Source organism: Triticum dicoccoides, chromosome 4B, assembly GCF_002162155.2.
Source record: "Triticum dicoccoides isolate Atlit2015 ecotype Zavitan chromosome 4B, WEW_v2.0, whole genome shotgun sequence".
Classification (NCBI taxonomy): Eukaryota; Viridiplantae; Streptophyta; class Magnoliopsida; order Poales; family Poaceae; genus Triticum; species Triticum dicoccoides.
The window spans coordinates 641,241,480-641,260,451 of NC_041387.1; the positions used below are offsets into that span (position 1 = coordinate 641,241,480).

Below are 18,972 nucleotides of genomic sequence, written 5' to 3' on the forward strand. Positions count from 1 at the left end.
TAGAAAGAAGAGCTGTGAATTAAGAAGATACAGTGTGAGCGAGTGAGAGATTGTTCCATGAAGGAAGAGCTTTCAATTCTTTTATGTGTTTGTAAACATGTCCGCATTCTACTCCCTCCCTTCCCAAATATAAGTCTTTTTTAGAGATTTTAACAAGGGACTATTATACAGAGCAAAATGAGTGAATCTAACAAGGGACTATATCTGGAGTATTTAGGAACGGAGGAAGTATATAGCATGGTGATTTTTTGTGTGTGGCATTGTCAATATGATGTATACTATTATTTCACCCTTTGTCAACAATCAATATGATTACATTTGAGTTCGTTTTCACCTTCTGAACTGTACCTGCCTGCCTGCCTCTCATGTTCTGAACTTCAGTTATCTGCGGAACCTCACAATACCATCGACTATGCGGCCAAATCCGGTGGTAGGGGTGGGAGATGTGCGACGGTTTGGATGAAAATCCTGCTCGTCTTCAGTCGGAGCTGACGACGACGGCGCCAGTGGGTGTCGTTTCCCTCCTTAGAGGCATCGTCAAGGTGTGTCGGCATCTCCCCTTCTTGATCGGGTTGGGGTCTCTGGGCGAAAGTCTTGGTCTGTTGCAGGACCGGCGATGGCGGCGTTTGGCGTCGTTACATTGTTGAGAGCATCGAGGGTGGAGACTTGGCCTTATGGTCATGTGAGGTGGTTCTTCGGTGCTTGCCGCTGGTTCAAGTTGATCTTCGAGGGCGCTAAGTACACAGCTGCCGGTGCTCCAAGAGGATGCCTTTTTCCGGTCCCGACCGAGTCCCGCTATCCACTTGCCGTCTCCTTTTAGGCATTCAAGGGTGGATAGTGCGTTGGCAAAGTATGGCCGGCTGAAGTTGTTGCTCCTTGTAGTGTTTGGCGTTTGTGTGACGCGGCTAGATGATTGATTTAGGACAGGCCCTTTGCGTTGTACTTGTTGTGGTGGCTAATCTTTTGATTAACTTTCAGATATGAGGCGAACTTCTCTTCCCGTGCAGAAGCTTTTGCGAACGCTTTTCAAGCGATCAATTATTTGTCTCCCACACCACACACACATAATCCACACGAATTAGAGTCTGCAACTGGCTGCAAATAGCGGCGCAAAGCGTAGCGTCACCGCCTCTTGGGGAGCTGGAACGCGCGCTTCAGGAACTGGCTGGCGGCCTCGTCGTCGCGGTGGCAGAGCACGCGGAGGATCGTGTCCGGGTCCGTCCGGCACCACCGCCGCGTCGTCAGCGGCATCGGCAGCGCGGCCCGGGGCGACCCGCCGCACGCCGCCGTCGTCGCGATGCTTAGCTCCTCCACCACCCGCTCCGCCGTCTGCCCCATGAGCGCGACCACGCCCTCGGCGGCCTCCGCCTCGCTCTCCACCACCTCCTCCGCCACCAGGCCCTCCCCGCGCGTGCAGAAGGCCCGCTTCAGGCTCCGCAGGTCCTCCTCCACCATGCCGTGGTCCTCCCTCGTGAAGCTCCGCTGGTTGCCGCCGGCGAGCAGCACCATCAGGAAGGCCTGGAACGAGGCCTTCATCACCTCCCGCACCGCCACCGGCTGCGCGCGGTCCACCAGGATGGACACGAGCAGCGACAGGTTCTGCTTCAGCGTGCGGAGCGCCGGCCGGATACGCGCGTCGGCCACGCCGCCCGCGTACAGCCCGTCGTAGAACGAGTGGTGCGAGTCGTAGAAGATGAGCCGGTACGCGGCCACCTCGGCGACGTGGGAGATGGCCGACTGGGCCGCGGTACGCGCGTGGTCGAAGTGGCAGCATGGCGCGGCGAGGAGCCGGCTCGTGGTGGACGGCGAGGTGCATGCTCCGCCGCCCGCGGAGAAGAAGGAGAGCGACTTGTCGAGCGCCTGGATGTGGCTGAGGATGTAGTGGATCGTGTTGAGCCGGACGTAGAGGCGCTGCGTGCCGCGGCTGGTTGACGGCCGCGGGTTGTGCCCGCCGGCCGCGCTCACGCTCTGGCCTCCCCCGTGGTACGGGGCGTTGCCGCGCCCGCCGCTCGTCAGGGGCACCCGGCACGGCGCCACCGCCGCCCTCTTCCACAGCCGCTTGATCGTCGAGTCCTGGTTGCACCTCGTCAGCGCCGGCAGCGGCGGGAGGTAGCTCTGCTTGTTGCCGCAGGAGGCGAGGAAGGAGACGTAGTCCTGGAAGACGGCGCTGAGGCCGTCGGCGAGGTCCTGTAGCATGCCGCCCCTCGCGCTCACCGGGATCGCGAAGAACTCGTCCAGGGTGGCCTTGGCCAGCTTCATCAGGTCCACTGCCGACTGCGCGTACGGCTCATTCTTGGACCTCGCGGTCCAGCTCTACGCGACCATGCCATGCCACGGCAGGGTTAGTTTGAGACACTTTGCAGGAATGGAGCGTGAACATGATGCGTGATCCATGGAGGCAAGCTCACCTCGGTGTCTTTGGCTCTGAGGAGGCACTCCCTGGCGACCCTGAGCCGCTCCTCGACCCACGTCCGGAGGAAGCCGACCACTACGGACTCGACGTCGTAGGGCACCACCTCCCGCACCACCGGCTCGCCGTCGTCGTCCGCCACCATCTGCACCAGGGCCTTCTCGAGCCTGCCCGCCGCGTGCAGCACGCGCACCAGCTCGTCGGTCAGGCAGACGGTCTTGCCCAGGTACTGCTTCAGCACCACGCCGTAGCAGCCGTGCAGGGTCACCGCGGCCACCGCCGCCGGGAACGGGTGCCACCGCCTCAGCTCCGGGCTGAAGCCCTCGCGCTCCCACTGCGCCAGCTCCTCCGTGTCCCTGGCCAGCTGCGTCAGGATCCCGCTGGTGTCGTCGACGTCGCGCTGGTGGCCGGAGACCTCCTGCCCGAGCCCGCTCTCGAGGACCTTGGCGAAGGCGCTTCTCATCGAGCAACGGATGTAGTAGTCGACGCGATCGCCGCCGCATTCGTGACCCGCGTGCACACTTTCGGCGATGATCTTGCCGGTGCCGAGCGCCAAAGACAGAGCGCACTCCAACGCCGCGGTGCTGCCGGTGCCGGTGCCGCCATTCCCGTACCACTCGTGGTAGTCAAGCAGGCGCTTCTCGGACCAGTCACGTATCGCGCCAAGAGCGGTGGAGAGCACCCGCGCGTACACGGGGTCACGGGGGCTGTCCTGCCTGGCGCCGGCGTCAGCGGCCACCTCCGCGAGCACCGCGAGCGCCGCGCCGGCAAGGTCCGGCTCGACCTGCCCGGTGGCCACGTACTGCTGGAAGAGGACCCAGGCGAAGCACACGTTGTGCAGCATCCGGTTGATGCCGAGCGTCGCCCACGTCCTCCTCATGAGCTCCAGGAGCTCGTCCACCTCGTCGAGCACGACGGTCTCGTCCCTGAGGTCGAAGATGCCCTGGAGGAGGGAGACGTATAGGATCACATTGAGAGGGTACCCGTCGGCCCAGTGGCAGGCCTCGCCGGCGGGGGCGGAGCGCCAGGCGAGCGCGAGCACGGCGTCGCAGAGGGCGCGCATGGCGTCGGAGGCCTTGCCGGTGTCGATGGCGCGTGCCTCGGCCGCCTCCACGACCTCGCGGAACCGGAGCACGGAGGCGCTGTGGCGGTGGTCGAGCGGGACGGAGGTGTGCGTGATGAGGCCCGCCTCGAGGAGCTTGAGCTGGCGGCGCTGCCACTGGTGGTGCTCGGCGCCGTCGGCGAAGTCCGGCAGCTTGAGCTGCCGCAGCAGCTCCAGCGGCAGGATGATCGTCTCCGCTCTTCTCCCCACCTGCATCGCGATTCAGAACGTACATGACATCGGATCGAAGTATCGAACACATGCATTGCACGAAACCGGCTCGTCAATGGCGGTGCATGCATGAACGGACGGACCTGTCCGACGAGGGTGCGCATGAGCGTCTTGCGGAGGCGCGCGTCGCCGGGCTCCGTGACGCGCATCTGCTGCCGCATGATCTCGGCCGAGGTCATGGGCCGCCTGGCCCTGGGCGACCCGGCCGGCGCTCGCACGGCGCGGCCGGGGGAACCGGGCGCGGAGGAGGCGTTCAAGCTGCCGCTGCGCAGGGCGGTGGAGGGCTGCGTCGCCCTGCGCGCCTTGAGCCCGAGCGCGCGCTTGACCCGGCTGTTGACGACGTTCATCCCGGTGCCGCCCCTGGGCCCGGCGCCGATCCTGGGCGAGGCGTCCCCGCCTTCGGCGCCGTCGCACGCGGCGCCCTTGGCGTTGCCGCCGCCGCCGGCGCGGCAGGACATGAAGAAGACCTCGTAGGCGGCCTCGCGGACGTCGGCGCGGGAGAGGCCATCGAGGCGGCCGAAGGGGCAGTCGAGGGCGTCGGCGGCGGTGCCGGGGCTGCCGTGGAGGGCGTCGGCGTCCGGGGAGCGCGCGTAGGAGGCGGAGCGGGAGCGGTAGTGCTGCAGGAGGCGCGGCCCCATGGGCATGGATGTCCCGGCCGAGCGCGTGGTGTCTCGGGCCGAGGCAGAGGCGGGGGCGACCCAGAAATGGTGGAGGGGAGGGAGGGCCACGCGCGCGGGAAGGAGGCGCCCCCCGAAACCGCCGCTCCGCGCACGCTTCCACGTCTGGTTATTCTTGGCCGGTTGCCGTGCCATGGTGCTACTAGCAAAAGCTTAGCCCCGTGCTGATGCTGCCGCTCCAGCGATTTTGCCACAAGAGAGTTTTTTTCCCCCGGTGTCTCAACTAGGGTTTAGGGCTCCTCTGGCGCCGCCGCCGAGAGTTTCGATCTACCCTAGCGAGATCTCTCTTTTCATCATCCCATCTACCTCGGACAGTTCGGGCTGATTCAAGGGAAGCCTGGGTTTCTTGCCGGCCTTGGCTGTCGAGGTTCTTTGGTTGCAATCGGGGGAGGAAGTGCCAGGAAACATCAGGAGATGGCGAGTGGAAGCAGCAGTGGAGGGAAACGTGGAGCAGAAGATGTGGAGGAACTGATTAAGAGGTTGGACCTCCATGAGGATGATGGGGACGACTTTGTATGAGAGGATGATCCGGATGTGCCGAAGATCCACGCAAAGTGGCTGGCCATGGTTAAGGTGCATACAATCAGAGGTTTTAGCCCGTCGGCCCTATACGCGGATATGAGAGCTGCGTGGAATCCGACGAAAGAGGTGCGGCGGCGCATGATTGAAGAAAATCTTTTCACTGTACAATTTGCATGCTTGGGAGACTGGAACACGGCGATGGTGAAAGGTCCTTGGCTGTTCAGAGATCAAGCAGTAATCTTGGTTGAGTATGATGGTTTTACAAACCCTAAAGAGATGGTATTGGACAAAGTAGCAGTGTGGGCAAGAATTCTCAAGTTACCGGACAATTACCTGCATGAGGCGGTGATTAAGGGCATGTGCAGAAAGATGGGAGAAATCCTAGAAACCCAGATACAGCTGCCAGCGGGGTATGTTGGGGCTTTCGTCAGGGTAAAAGTTAATCTGGATGTGAACAGGAAACTAGAGCGATTTGTCTCGATCACAAAGGGGGGTAAGAAGGACTGGTACCAGGTTAACTATGAGAAGTTACCAATGTTTTGTAACCAGTGTGGTCTGCTTGGACACTGGTTCGAGGAATGTGGCACAGGAGAGCATGATACCACGAAGTTTGAGTGGGGTGATTTTATTCTTGCAGAGGAGTGGAAGAAACGAGATGGAGGTCGTGGGGGGTGGAAGAGGAGCTGGGAGAGGACGATCAGGAGGAATTTTTGGAAGAGATGCTGGACGGGGTAGAGGAGAGACCCCAAATAAAGCAAGTAGAGCTACAGGAGGAACACAAACAGAATATGATCCAAGAAATAGTTGGCGGTGGAATGCAGCAAGGAGTAATCCAGATTCAACTAACTCTGAACATCCACTCGACGGGCGTACAGCGGAGGCAGAACCCAAGAGAGATATTATCATTAAGGAGAAGGAAAATGGAGTTAGAAAGAGGTTGGCCATGGATTCTGTGTCTACAGGAGGAGGTGGTGCGAATTTGGATAAAGCATTGGTGTTAACAGATACCTCAGCAACAGTAGCTAACATGGTTGAACTGTTTGGAGGAAATGAGAAGGACCCTGCAGCTACACCACAAAAGAATGCACACAAGAAGAAGCTGAAAGGGGTTGATGGAGAAGCAGTGGAAAGTGGTACTAGCACGGAAGTCACAGCGGGATCGGCGACACCTCTAGAAGGTGACCACCGGAAGCAATGAATGCCCTGGCTCTGAACTGTCGGGGATGCGGACGGCCCGAGACAGTTCAAGAAATTCGCAACATGATTCAGTTGCATCGTCCGAGTTTGGTCTTTCTCTCGGAGACCAAACTGTCTGCTACGAGAGCGCAAGACTTGAGGTTTAGATTGGGGTTCAGACACACGTTTGGTGTTAAATCTGAGGGACTCGGTGGAGGACTTGTCCTGATGTGGAATGGTGATTCAGTAGTCAGCCTGAAATCTTACAGCAGATCTCATATTGATGTACTGATCCGGAATCAAAACACAGGAGATAGGGAGTGGAGATTTACGGGGTTTTATGGAGAACCAGTAAGATACAGGAGGAAGAAAAGCTGGGAACTGCTAAACTATCTGAGGAGGGAGTATGATAACCCGTGGCTTTGTGCGGGGGATTTTAATGAGATACTGGAAGATTCTGAACAGTTTGGTGGTGCACACAGAGAGGAGTGGAAAATGGAAGGATTCCGGGAGGCGGTAAATAACTGCCGGTTCACTGATTTGGGTTTTACGGGGCTACCCTATACTTGGGATAACCGGCAGCAAGATGATAGAAACATTAAAGTAAGATTGGACCGTGGCCTCGAAGATGATCGGTTCATGGACCTGTTTGATAATACCTCAGTAACTCATGTGCAAACTACAGAGTCTGATCACTGTGCGCTCGTGATAGGTATTTCTAAGTCAGATTAGACATCTGACGGAGGAACGAACAGACCTTTTAAGTTTGAAAATGCTTGGACTAGACATGAGACATACTCTCAGACAGTTGAGAATTTATGGGTTCCTTCGTGTGGGAACCTGCAGCAAATGACAGAGGCATTGGTGGTTGTTAAACAAGGACTCCAGAAATGGAATAGGGAGGAGTTTGGATCGGTGAAGAAACAACTTAAAACACTGAGGAACAGATTAGAGAACCTGAGAGCAAACTCTCTATGGAAGGGGCCCTCGACTGAAGAGAAACAGCTTGTGAAGAGGATTTCGGAACTTTTGGCTAGAGAGGAAATGATGGAAAAACAACGATCAAGAGTGAGTTGGCTGCGGGAAGGAGACCGAAACACTGAGTTTTTTCATGCTCAAACTAAGGAGAGGGCTCGAGTAAATAAGATTAAGGCATTAACGCTGGATGATGGCAGCACAGTGACAAAACAACCTAAACTGGAGGAGGTAGCCATTAATTTCTATAAAATACTCTTCACTGCTCAGGAGGAAACGATTCTGGAGGAGATAACGGCGCATGTTGACAGGAAAGTGAGTGAGGAGATGAATGTAAAATTGTGTGGCCCAGTTCTGATACGGAGATTGAAAATGCCCTTTTCATGATGCATCCGAGTAAATCTCCGGGTGTTGATGGGTTCACGGCTGGGTTCTATATTAAGCATTGGAACATCCTGAAGAGCTCAGTATGTCATGCTATCCGAGAGTTTTTTATAACAGGAATATTGCCAGATGTGGTTAATAATACGGTGTTGGTTCTCATTCCCAAGATTAAAAACCCACAGAACCTGGCTCAATACCGACCGATATCTCTTTGCAACGTCTTGTATAAGATAATTGCTAAGGTACTTGCTCTCAGGTTGAGGCCTTTTTTGGAAGAGATTATTTCGGAGGAACAAAGCGCCTTTGTCCCCGGAAGACTTATATCAGACAATGTATTAACTGCATATGAGTGTATACACTACTTGAAAAGGAAAAAAGGAAAAAGTGTTGATTGTGCGATGAAGCTTGATATGACAAAGGCATACGACCGGGTGGAGTGGTTGTATCTAAGGGCAATTATGCATAAACTAGGGTTTGCGGAGTGGTGGATTGACAGAGTGATGGCATGTGTGGAAACTGTTTCATTCTCAGTCAGAGTAAATGGTGTCTTCTCTGAATCCTTTAAACCATCTAAAGGTATACGGCAAGGGGACCCCATATCCCCTTACCTATTTCTGATCTGCTCGGAAGGACTGACGTGCTTGCTGAGGAAAGTTGGAGAAGGTCATCTAACCAGGGGAATTAGAGTGGGAATTCATGCACCATGGATCACACATTTGCTTTTCGCGGATGATTGTTTAATCTTTACGCGGGCCACTGAAGCTGGAGCAACTAGAATACATGATATACTAGAAACGTACAGGAGGGGCTCTGGAAAATTAGTAAACAAAGCAAAATCTGCAATTTTCTTCAGCGCTAACTGTCCGGATGAGGTGAAACAGACAGTACAACAGAGGGTTGGCATTGCGACTGAGGCACTGAGGGAGAAATATCTGGGACTCCCTACTGCCCTAGGGAAGTCAACAGACTCACAATTTGAAGGTATTGTATCCTCCATCAAGAAGTTCTGCAATGGATGGTTACCATTGTTACTGAACAGTGCGGGCCGAGAGGTTCTTGTAAAACCAATCTGCCAAGCCATACCTACCTTCTCCATGAGCTGTTTCCGTCTATCAAAAAACATGTGTAAGAAGATAATGAGTGTACTTGCGCGGTTTTGGTGGGGAGGAGATGACAAAAAGAGGAAAATGCATTGGAAGAAATGGGCTGATATTGCAATACCAAAAGGGGAAGGAGGAATGGGATTCAGGGACATACAACTATTCAATCAGGCAATGTTGGCAAAACAGGGCTGGAGGTTATTAACAAAGCCTGATTCCTTGTGTGCTAGAATTCTGAAGGGGAAATACTTTCACGACAGAGATTTTATGGAAGCTAGGAATAAACGGAACTCATCTCACACGTGGAGAGCAATATTGCACGGACGAGAACTCCTTAACAGGGGATTAATCAAACGTGTAGGGGATGGAAGCATCACTAGAATTTGTGGATGATCCTTGGATCCCCGAAAGCAACAGTAAGAGGCCTATCTTTAGGCGACCAACTGCCAATGTATCCTGAGTGGATGAACTGCTACAGCCTGACCTTAGTGGTTGGGATATGGAGAAACTAGAAGAAAATTTCTTTGAACCAGATATATCTATGATTGCTAGAATTCCAGTGGGAAGAGTGCAGGAGGATTTCTGGGCGTGGCACCCGGATCGGCTTGGTAACTTTACAGTAAGATCGGCCTATAAACTAAGTGTGCAACTCAGAAGAAATGATGAAACTCCGGCTAGCTCAGGGGGACAAGATAAGAAGTTTTGGAGGAAATTATGGAGCCTTCCCGTCCCTCCCAAAGTTCGGAATTTTTGGTGGCGTGTCATAAAAGGCTTTGTCCCAGCAAGAGCTGTCTTGTGCCAAAGGCATATTGAGCAGATTGGTTTTTGCCAAGCATGCAGACAGCAGGAAACCATACATCATGCCTTGTTTGAATGTACATGGGCAAAAATATTTTGGCAGGAGATAAAGAAATTTACATCAGTAAAGATACCAACTCTGCACCCTGTAACTTGGGCGATGGACATAGTAGAAGGAGATAAGGTGAACTAAACTGCGGCATGTATAGTATTATGTGGATCCTGGGCTGTTTGGACAGAGAGGAATGCGCGAAGTCATGGCGAAACTACTCGGTCCATAGCACAATCTGTTAAATGGGCAATAGATGTAACCACTGATCTAGCAGTTACAGGAGAGCAGAGTGCAGTCCGAGCGAGCAAAGAAGCTCACAAGTGGAAGCCGCCAGAAGAGAGTTTCATAAAAATCAATGTGGATGCAGCTTTTTGTGCAGAAACTCATGAAGGTGGGACCGGGGTGGCTGTGAGGAACCATGAAGGTAATCTGATCAGAGCACAATTCTTATGGTATGAGGCGGGGCTTAATGCAAGATCACTGGAAGCATATGCAATCAGAGATGGCGTGCAGTTGGCTGCAGACTTGGGGTATCGGAAAGTCATCATTGAGTCCGATGCTCAGCAAGTTATAAAACAGTGCAACTCTCCAGGTCTAGACCGTTCGGAGATAGCGATCACTGTGACAGAGATACAAGAGCTTTGCGGGATGTTTGAGGAATTTTGTTTGGTTTATACTCATAGAGAAGCAAATGAAATGGCGCATCTTTGCGCTAGACAGTGTAGTTCCTCTAGGAGAAGATGCCTTTGGATAAACTATATTCCATCCTTCCTTACGGCTTGTGTAATGAAGGAATGTAACCCCGCTGTTTAAATCAATAAAGCTCTTGAATTCCAAAAAAAAAGAGTTCCAATTGCCAGCTGCTTGTGAATTACCTTCTTTTACAAGATATATTCCTTTACCGATGTGTCATAATTTTTGAACCATGGAAGCATTGTTCTTGATGCACAGAAGCATCATTTTCTGGTGTGATGTTCGCATGTCAGGACACATTTTTTTCAACTAAATGAATGCAATTGCAAGTTCTTTAGAAGCATCATTTTCTAGTAAGATGGAACATATAAAGAGCAGAGAAGCAGGTGTGTGGAAGCACAACAAGAAGCACAAGAATTGAAACAAAACCCACTTGGTGTGACAATAATTTACAATTCTTTTGTTTAATAAAAATACAAAAATCCGATATCAACACTATTTCCACTTCCACTCAGCTGAGATCGCAGTGCCTACTAAATGGCTTGATTATGGATAAGCATTACACACGACGCAAGATCCTTGTGGCCAACACGGTAGTCGTCGACGTATAGTGGTTACTCCTGGTCACATCACACTTAACATCAACGTATCCTTCTTGGCGTTGTGCAGAAACAGAAGGCATGGCTGAACTCATCAGGTGTAACAAAATGTCTCTGTAGAAAAAATAATAAGAAACAAGGAAGCACACACTTGCACTTGCAATAAAAAATGTATATCACTTTGTGCATATAAACATTTATACAATAGAAATATATGCGTGAATTAATGGAAGCACATTCATTCGAAATAAAAATGCGAGAAAGAATGAAGCATGCTTGCTAATGATTTGAGGCTTTAAGGTATGCTTAGAAATTGATGAACAAGCTAAACAAACTATGCAAAGGTAAAATTACCCATCTTGGGATGAAGCTTAGAACATTGATAATGGAGTACAAACTAAGCTTGCTACTAACAGGACGATGCATCTTTTGTGTCACTTAGAAAGATATTAACCGATTTTCTGTTGATAAATGGAAGCAGTTTCCAGTCAAACAAAATTGAAGGATTACAATTTAGATGCATAATGGCAAAAACAAGAAAAATGCACTGGGTATATAAGTAGTGTCACCTGTCACCTGAAATGTGGAATTTTGAAAATGAAACATAAACAAATATTTTCACCCACCGGGCAGTCATATTCGTGGAAGTCTGGAAGAAGCATGTAAAGGTTGCTATGTCACCAATTATTCCTTTACCCCATATTGTTTTTTTCGGCAAGTACTACACATAGGGTTGTTAAAAAGTGTTGGCTATCAGTATTGCGAAAATAGGATGATAATAAGGAAGCATGATGACATAATAGTAGCAGCTAGAAATTAAACTGGCGGGAGCATATAAAAAAGAATGGAAGCATAACTTATGTTGAGAAGATTAGTTGAAGCTCTATCAAAACAACAAAGGAGCACAAAGTATATGCCATCGAAGCATAGGAACACAAAGGGCAGCCCAGTCAACTGGCCTGCGGCATATCGGCTCTTCAGTACACACTCAAGCTTCAAATTGCTTGGAATTTAGAAGCAATTTTGTGTGATGGAGTCATGAAATTCAGGGTGCATTTTTAGTCTTAGATGGGAGCATGGAATTTCAAAAGGGGTAAACATAACAAATTTAGCGCCAATACGGGGGTACGTTATGCTCTATTTACAGGAAGCACTGTAGGATGCATTGCAAAGGAAGTGTCGCAGCAATTCTAAAATACTCCCTCCGTTCCTCAATATAAGGTGTATTATTTTTCCAAAAAGTCAAACTTCTCTAAGTTTGACCAAGTTTATAGACAAAAATATCAATATCTAGAATACCAAATCGTTATCACTAGATTCATCATGAACTGTATTTTTACATTTTATATATTTAGTATTATAAATCTTTATATATTTCGCTGTAAAGTTGGTCAAACATAGACAGGAGTTGACTTTTTGAAAAAGTAATACACCTTATATTTAGGAACGGAGGGAGTAGATTAGAAGCACGGACAAAAAATTGAAACAACTGAATAATCAGAACAATACTAGGCCGGCAATAAACATAAATAACAATTTTCATCCAGCTGATGGATGCATTACACATCAAAATCTGTTGCAAAAATTACAAATCCCCAAATGTGGGGCACTCCACGAAGTGCACATACCTTTGATTCATGATTGGGGAGCTTTCAAATAGGGTTGCAATTTTGAAGTCCAAAGGCCAATACTCAGGCTGGCCGATCCAAAATCGATGGGGGTGCAGCCGATTCATTAGATGGGATAGCCTAGTGACTGAGAAAACTCCGCAGAATCGCACTGGGTAGCGTCGGTGGAGTGGACTAGGTGGTAGCCATGCTGCTCGGCGGGGAGGCTCTAATGAGGAACAATGGGGCAGGAGGTTGGGCATTGCGGTCCACCGATGCGAGGCGGAGCTGGAGGTGCGAGGCGGATGGAGCGGGCTGGAGAGGTGGAGCTGCGAGGTCGTGTCGGTGGCCGGTGTGGTCGCGGAGCGGAGAGGCGTCGTTGGCTGGAGCAGTCGCGGTGAGACGCCGGCGGAGCAGCGGATCTGGTGAGCAAGCTGGCGGCGAGGCAATTCAGGTGGGAAGCAGAGCTCGTCGAGGGCCGGCGATTAATGCTGTAGAGATACTAGGGGAGGTGATTGCGAGCGGGGCCAGTGATATGCACGGATCGGTGTTTCCGGTTTTCCGTTTCTTCTTTTTAAAACGAGACGAAATCTGGAGCGTAAGCTGTCCAACGAATCGACAGGGGTCGAGTGGTCTGGCGATGGCGTTTCCTCAGACTACAGATACCAAGCGTTTACCCAAGATATATGTACTGGTGTAAAAGAAGCTATCACTCAGGCACACATGCATGCATGGATGGAGGAGCAACATAATTAAAAAGAAAAAAAAGATTTCCATCAAACCAAGAAACCACAGCATTAGTGTCAAAAACACTCGTATTATATGACGGAGAAAGTACCAATTAAAGGTTCACTAGCACAACACACACATGGGAGCAAAACCACCGACAAGCTTCCCAGCCCGCCGGTCAAAGGAAGCAAAACAAGAACGGAGGCGACCTCCCCAGCCAAGGCTAGCAGCAGGCAGCACACATGAATGATGGACATGAGTTTTGGTTTCAGCAGGCATGTCCAAAGGAATAATAAGGACAAAGATGAATTTCATACTTGCGCCACTACTACTGTCAATGTGACTTTACAGGCAGCACAAAAAAGTGCTATAAATATGCCTTGTCTTGCATATGTAATTGCCACCAAATAGTAAACCATTAGCCAGGGAATATATTATAAACAAGATAGATCCGTGCATCAAAGCGCTCAAGCAGGAATTACATAACACTTTCATGGGTATGCAGTTTCCCTTCTCAATTAAACTACCACTAATAGTTAAGACTTCCTAGGTGTTTCGTTGATTCTACTCACCAAGACCAGTCCAGTCTCATTCAGTCCTTGCTGCCAGATAAGCTCCCCTAGCCGCAATCCACCAAAAAAACGAGTTCCTGATCCAGTAAATGAATGGTAAACTTTAGGTCAAATCTTGATTGCACATGCAAATTCAAGGGCGCACAACATAGATAATGTAGCACAAGTGCAAACTATGGTACAGAAAAACTCAATATTGCCATCCAACAACAGCACCCTCGGCACCAATGTCCTTATAGTATGTGCAATTTCTCACATGAGTACTGTGCACCGGCAACTGTTAGACGAATTCGGAAACATACATCTCGTCGTGGCTCTTAGAATATATAAAGAAGGGAGATTCCACACAATTTGATTTGTTATTCTTATAAACACATGGACAGCTGTATTAAACAACCGTACTAAATGAGCCTTTACCATCACTCTTCTTAGCTTCAGAAGTGCCTCAAATCCAGATGCATATGGGGAGGGAGATAGATTAGTAAACAAGGGCCGTAAACAAAATGTTGACACATAGCGGTGCAACTCATGCAATATGTACAGATGATGGTCTTATTAAGCTTCTGAAGAAGATAGAAATTATCGGAAAAAAGAAGAAGAAGAAGAAGAAGAAGAAGAAAAAGAAGGAGAGGATAGAAGAAAAGACTAACCTACAAGTCAGCGCACAAGTAGGCTGGCATCACTCCTTGGCTTTCTCCTCCTTATTGCACTCAACCTTTTGATTTTTTTCATCCTGCTCTAGTCGATCAGCAAAGTCGGATCTCAAGGTACGGACATTTTCTTCGGTCACGCATGTATGTATCATTTGTTTCCAATGCTCCCTGGACTCGGTTCTGCTTTTCCACCATGTAGTGATACTTTTTGCCAACACCATGACATATATTGCACAATCATACGAATTTTTTTGTGTTGGTGTGGGCACATCCACAACACCGGGTGCATCAGGGAAGACTGCACCGAGTGCTGTAGCAAGATGATCTGCAGCAGGACGATTTACTCCACCCAGAGAATCCATGTGGTAGAACTGTGGTGGTGGCCCGTTGATGGCATCAATAAGGAATAAAGACCAATGTGTGCCCATGTCAGCCCGCCCAAAATTGGTGTTGTTGTTAACCAGCAAGAGCACAAGGCGACGTCGTAGTAACTCGACATTGATGGCTGAAGCATCTTGAGCATACGCCGAAGACACCGTTGCATCAGCAAGATACACTTCATCATCATTATTGAGCTTAGTAGAAGATAAATGTTTCAAGTACTTGGTGATAACACCGTCTGCTACGAAATTCTTGGTACGAAGATCCACAATGTCTGAGCTGACCTTGTCCACCACCACCACTTTCTCTCCTTCAAATTCCTTTTCATTGTCGCCACTAGCTATCAACGAATCAAGCTGAAAGTTGTCTTCTTCTTCTTCTTCTTCTTGATACAGAGGCACATACGGCAAACCCCCTACACCTCCCCTTAGTCCCACCGACGAATCAAACTGAAAGTTGTCTTCTTCTTGATCCAGAGGCACATGCGGCAAACCCCCTACACCTCCCCTCAGTCCCACTGACGAATCAACGCGCTCCTCGTCGACTGGATGCCAAATCTGCGACCTTGGGTTGAGTACATCCTATTGAAAAAAAGAAAAACCTATAAGATCAAGAACCATCTGATTTCGTAAAAGTGCACATAGCTTTTGAACTACCAGGTATAAATTTATGAACAAAAGTTTTTTCTTTTGCAACATGAATGATAGCTCAATTTTCAGTCAAACTGAATATATTGAATTGAGTCATACCTTCCATTGTTTCCCCGCCAACCACTTATACAATGCATCTTGTAAATATTCTGATCTCACGCCGAACTTAAAGTCAAAAGCCTTTCGACATTGATTAACAAATCCAACAAGTTTTCCATACGTATCGAAGACCGGAGCTCCAAGAACGTAATCTCTCAAGTAACAAAACTGCTTATCATGAATTTCATATTCGTCTTTCCGTTGTTTTCCTGCCACCGGAAGGTTGAAGCTGAAGGTCTGCTCGCTTCCAGGGACCTTGTGGCCATTGGCAAGGACAGCAGTGCATCTTGGCGAACTGCAACACAAATGCAACAATTAAATGAGTTCCGAAATATAAAGGTATAATAACAAATGAGGAAACACAAGGTTGTTTGAACGTACATAATACGACATACACACGGTAATCGCCAATACATTAGGGAGAAAATGGAGAGCACAATCTGAGAATACCCGTCCTCTTTGATTTGGTCATACCGAACTGCTTTCCAATCACCATGAGGAATATTTGCCACAATAAGGTTCATGGGCCCTTTCAGTTTAATCACCCTTGTATCGGTAGCTTCCGTTCCATCCCAGAACTTCACAACTGCATTTTGGCCTTGGAACTTGAAAGATGTATGCACTGTTACAACCGTGAAATTATTGCTGCAGTGAACTACAAATCCGGTCCCAGCAGCTTTCCGTTTGTTTTCCTCCTTTTTGACGTTTGTGACATCCTTATGTTCATCTGCCGATGGCAATGTTTCCTCTTTGATGACAGCCTTGGCATATGCTTCAATAGAAACAACACATGGTCTTACTTTGTCAAATAGAGGACGTATGACATTCTTATAGTCTGCTGGAACCTGAAAAGAACAGAGAGAAAAAAAGACCACCTCAGTTAGCTAAAACTGAGCTTTCAAAGAACGGAAAATTCACTAAAGAAACCTAATATGTTGGACCTAAGTTGAAACAGTAATTAAATAGAATGAGGTACTGGATTGAATGCGCTAAAAAAATGAATTACTGCCGGTGGTTTACTTCCAGGAGGAAAATGTGCACTAAATATCTATACTATTATATAGTGTATGAATATCAAAGCATATAGGCCATTGAATCTTTCCTATCGGACGGCTGGCAATCAGTGTGTTGAAATCTTGAACAACGTGGCAGTGTAACCACCACCGGAATTTTGTGATCCCGGCCAGCGTCAGAGGAATTCGTGGTGGGCCTTAGCGCTGCACTGTGCTCCTGTGTCAGGTGGCAGGCTTTGGAAAGAAGATATAGAAAACGACTGAAAGAATCGGGAGTCTTCTAGGAGTCTCGGACCATGGCAATGCATACAGGGCAGAGCCCAGATAAAAGGGAGTGCGCTAATATTAGCACCTGAGATATACAAAATGTTTCATCTATAAACAATAAAGAAAGGCGGAAATGGAGAAAAACACATTTGCTAAGAGAATGTGTACATGGTTAAAAAAAAGGTGTACGCCAATTTAACACGCCCGAGAGTATATCCTGAACAAAAAGTTCCGGGTGTACATATTGTTGCAAGCTTGAAATACAATATAAAAGCTTGAAATACAAGATAATTAATATTGTGCATGCAGACATAAATAAGAAATAATATGTCAAACAAAATTTTGTTCTTTGCCGCTTCAGAAATTGCAATTTCTTAATGAGGCGACTTGCACATCACGAGGCTCTACAAAAATGTATACACCGACCCAGCTTTGCATATAGTGCATCTACCCGTTGTGGATTGATTGAGTATATAACATTTTTGATGCAAATTTATTTATAGAAAGTAATCAGTCAACATAGAAATAGTACCTCTTGCATTTAGAAATATAACTTGTTGTCATACAAACCATTGCAAAGTGTTTGAGTTTCTCTAAATTTTCTATTGATGTTGAATTGTTTGTACAATGAAACATCCAAAGCAAATGGAGGAGTAAAATCCAAGCCTGCGGTTCTAGGATCGCCACTGCCGACGTACCAGAGGCATTGACGGCGTTGGGGGAACCGCGAAGATTGAGGGACCGAGGAAGAGGGGGGACAGCGCGGCAGGGGAGTCGCTGCAAGAGGGGGGCGGCGGGGCAGGGAAGTCGCTGCAAGAGGGCGGCGGCGCGGCAGGGGAGTCGCTGCAAGAGGGCGGCGGCAGGGCAGGTGGCGGCGGCTCTAGCCTCTAGGTTAGGAATTTTCTTCTTCTTTGCTGTTTGCGAATTACGGAGTTCACCCTCACGCCTGAAATCTTAACTCCGTGGGCCGGCCCAATAACGTCCCACATTCCTTTTCCTTTCTTCTTCTCGTTCTCTTTATGCGTTGCAACGGGCGATAAAATTAGCAGTACTCGCGAATCAACCTGTGGTTGAGTTGGTTAGGTGGACAGTGGTATCCTCAACCCACCAGAGTTCAAATCCTGGTGCTCGCATTATTCCTGGATTTATTTCAGGATTTCCGGCGATGCGCTTTCAGTGGGAGGAGACGTTTCCGTCGACGACGAGGCGCCTACGGTGACTTCGTAAATCTCAAGATGATATGCCGGCTCAGTCTCTCGGAGGTGCTCATAGGGGTAGGGTGTGCGTGTGTGCATTCATAGGGATGAGTGTATGCGCGTATATATGAGCGCTTGTGTCTGTACTGATGCTCAAAAAAAATTAGCAGTACTCCATCCTTTTGTCATTCCGCAACATTTTTTATATTAAATTTTGGCAAACGTCAGTAAACATGTATTCTTGAGTACCACTTTTCAGTAAAAGCCTCCCTAACATCGTTCGTCAGGATGTATTTCAGTTCGGCACTTTCATCTGATGAGAAAGTAGTGGTGCATGGAATGGTCTTTCAATTGTTATGTAATTGTTCAAAATAACACTAATATTTTTTCATAATTTTAAAAAATCTTATCTGAAAATTTTATATATTTCTTAGTTAATTTCTTTTCTATGACTAACAATTTAATTTATAATTTTTTGTACTGTTTGGGCTTGGACGAACCATAAGGACTTGGTACACTCACAGAAATAGATGCGAATATTTCTCAAAAAAATGAGAATAATGAGATTTAATAAATACTTGAGATGATGAGAATATTAATATGTAATAATTCCAACTCAGGATTCATGAAAGTTTGTATACTTTGAAGTATATGAACCTCGTTTATATTCCGGCCAAAAAATTCTATTTGCTGAAAATAAAATAAAATTGTGTGAGCAACCATAAAATAGGAAAAAAGATTAAAAAAAAGAGAAACACACTCAAGAGCCAGCTCCGGCTCATCTTTCTTTAAGCCTACTAAGAGCATTACTAGTAGAACCCTCAAACCCTTATAGCAGTTTTAAGGGTTGAGAAGTGCCAGTTTTTGACACTTTTAAGGGTTGAAAAACAGGGGCAAAGACTAGAACCATCAAACCCAACCCGTAAACTGCTTTAAGACTAGAACCATCAAACCCAACCTTTAAAACTGTCATTTCATATATCACATATTTCATCACATTTCATCATATGACATATCACAAATTCCATCACATTTGACATAAAACAATAATCATTCTAGTTATTATTACAACACCGAATAAAACAA

General features: G+C 48.3%; 2 protein-coding genes across 3 annotated transcripts; both read right to left on the reverse strand.

Annotated features, from left to right (window-relative positions):
- Window positions 1-292: 292 nt before the first annotated feature.
- LOC119294143 (protein unc-13 homolog) lies at window positions 293-4,921 on the reverse strand. Its single transcript, XM_037572394.1, has 3 exons — window positions 3,827-4,921; window positions 2,409-3,722; window positions 293-2,313 (listed from the first exon to the last, which is right to left on the reverse strand). Exons 1-3 carry the CDS (start codon window positions 4,553-4,555, stop codon window positions 1,123-1,125), a joined length of 3,234 nt encoding a protein of 1,077 aa, XP_037428291.1. The 5' UTR covers window positions 4,556-4,921; the 3' UTR covers window positions 293-1,122.
- Window positions 4,922-10,539: 5,618 nt separating this feature from the next.
- On the reverse strand, window positions 10,540-17,470 carry LOC119291969. 2 transcript variants are annotated; one of them, XR_005142790.1, is made up of 6 exons: window positions 17,389-17,470; window positions 15,792-16,255; window positions 15,411-15,705; window positions 14,278-15,242; window positions 13,628-13,704; window positions 10,540-10,833 (listed from the first exon to the last, which is right to left on the reverse strand). XR_005142790.1 is itself a non-coding variant. In XM_037570778.1 (5 exons), the coding sequence occupies exons 1-4, from the start codon at window positions 17,395-17,397 to the stop codon at window positions 14,307-14,309; spliced, it is 1,704 nt and encodes a 567-aa protein (XP_037426675.1). In that variant the 5' UTR covers window positions 17,398-17,470; the 3' UTR covers window positions 13,334-13,704; window positions 14,278-14,306. The 2 variants fall into 2 exon arrangements, 1 of the variants encoding a protein (XP_037426675.1); XM_037570778.1 differs by lacking the exon at window positions 10,540-10,833 and having other exon boundaries at window positions 13,334-13,704.
- Window positions 17,471-18,972: the final 1,502 nt, after the last annotated feature.

What these genes read in the sequence shown, in the direction of transcription:
- LOC119291969 (XM_037570778.1), bottom strand. An exon ending in CCGTGTGTATGTCGTATTAT is followed by an intron (nt 15,706 to 15,791) that starts GTACGTTCAAAC and finishes TTTGTGTTGCAG; the next exon opens with TTCGCCAAGATGCACTGCTG. An exon ending in TGGCGGGGAAACAATGGAAG is followed by an intron (nt 15,243 to 15,410) that starts GTATGACTCAAT and finishes TTTTTTCAATAG; the next exon opens with GATGTACTCAACCCAAGGTC.
- LOC119294143 (XM_037572394.1), bottom strand. Translation starts at nt 4,555, where the DNA reads ATGGCACGGCAACCGGCCAAGAATAACCAGACGTGGAAGCGTGCGCGG. An exon ending in TGCGCACCCTCGTCGGACAG is followed by an intron (nt 3,723 to 3,826) that starts GTCCGTCCGTTC and finishes ATCGCGATGCAG; the next exon opens with GTGGGGAGAAGAGCGGAGAC. An exon ending in TCAGAGCCAAAGACACCGAG is followed by an intron (nt 2,314 to 2,408) that starts GTGAGCTTGCCT and finishes ATGGTCGCGTAG; the next exon opens with AGCTGGACCGCGAGGTCCAA.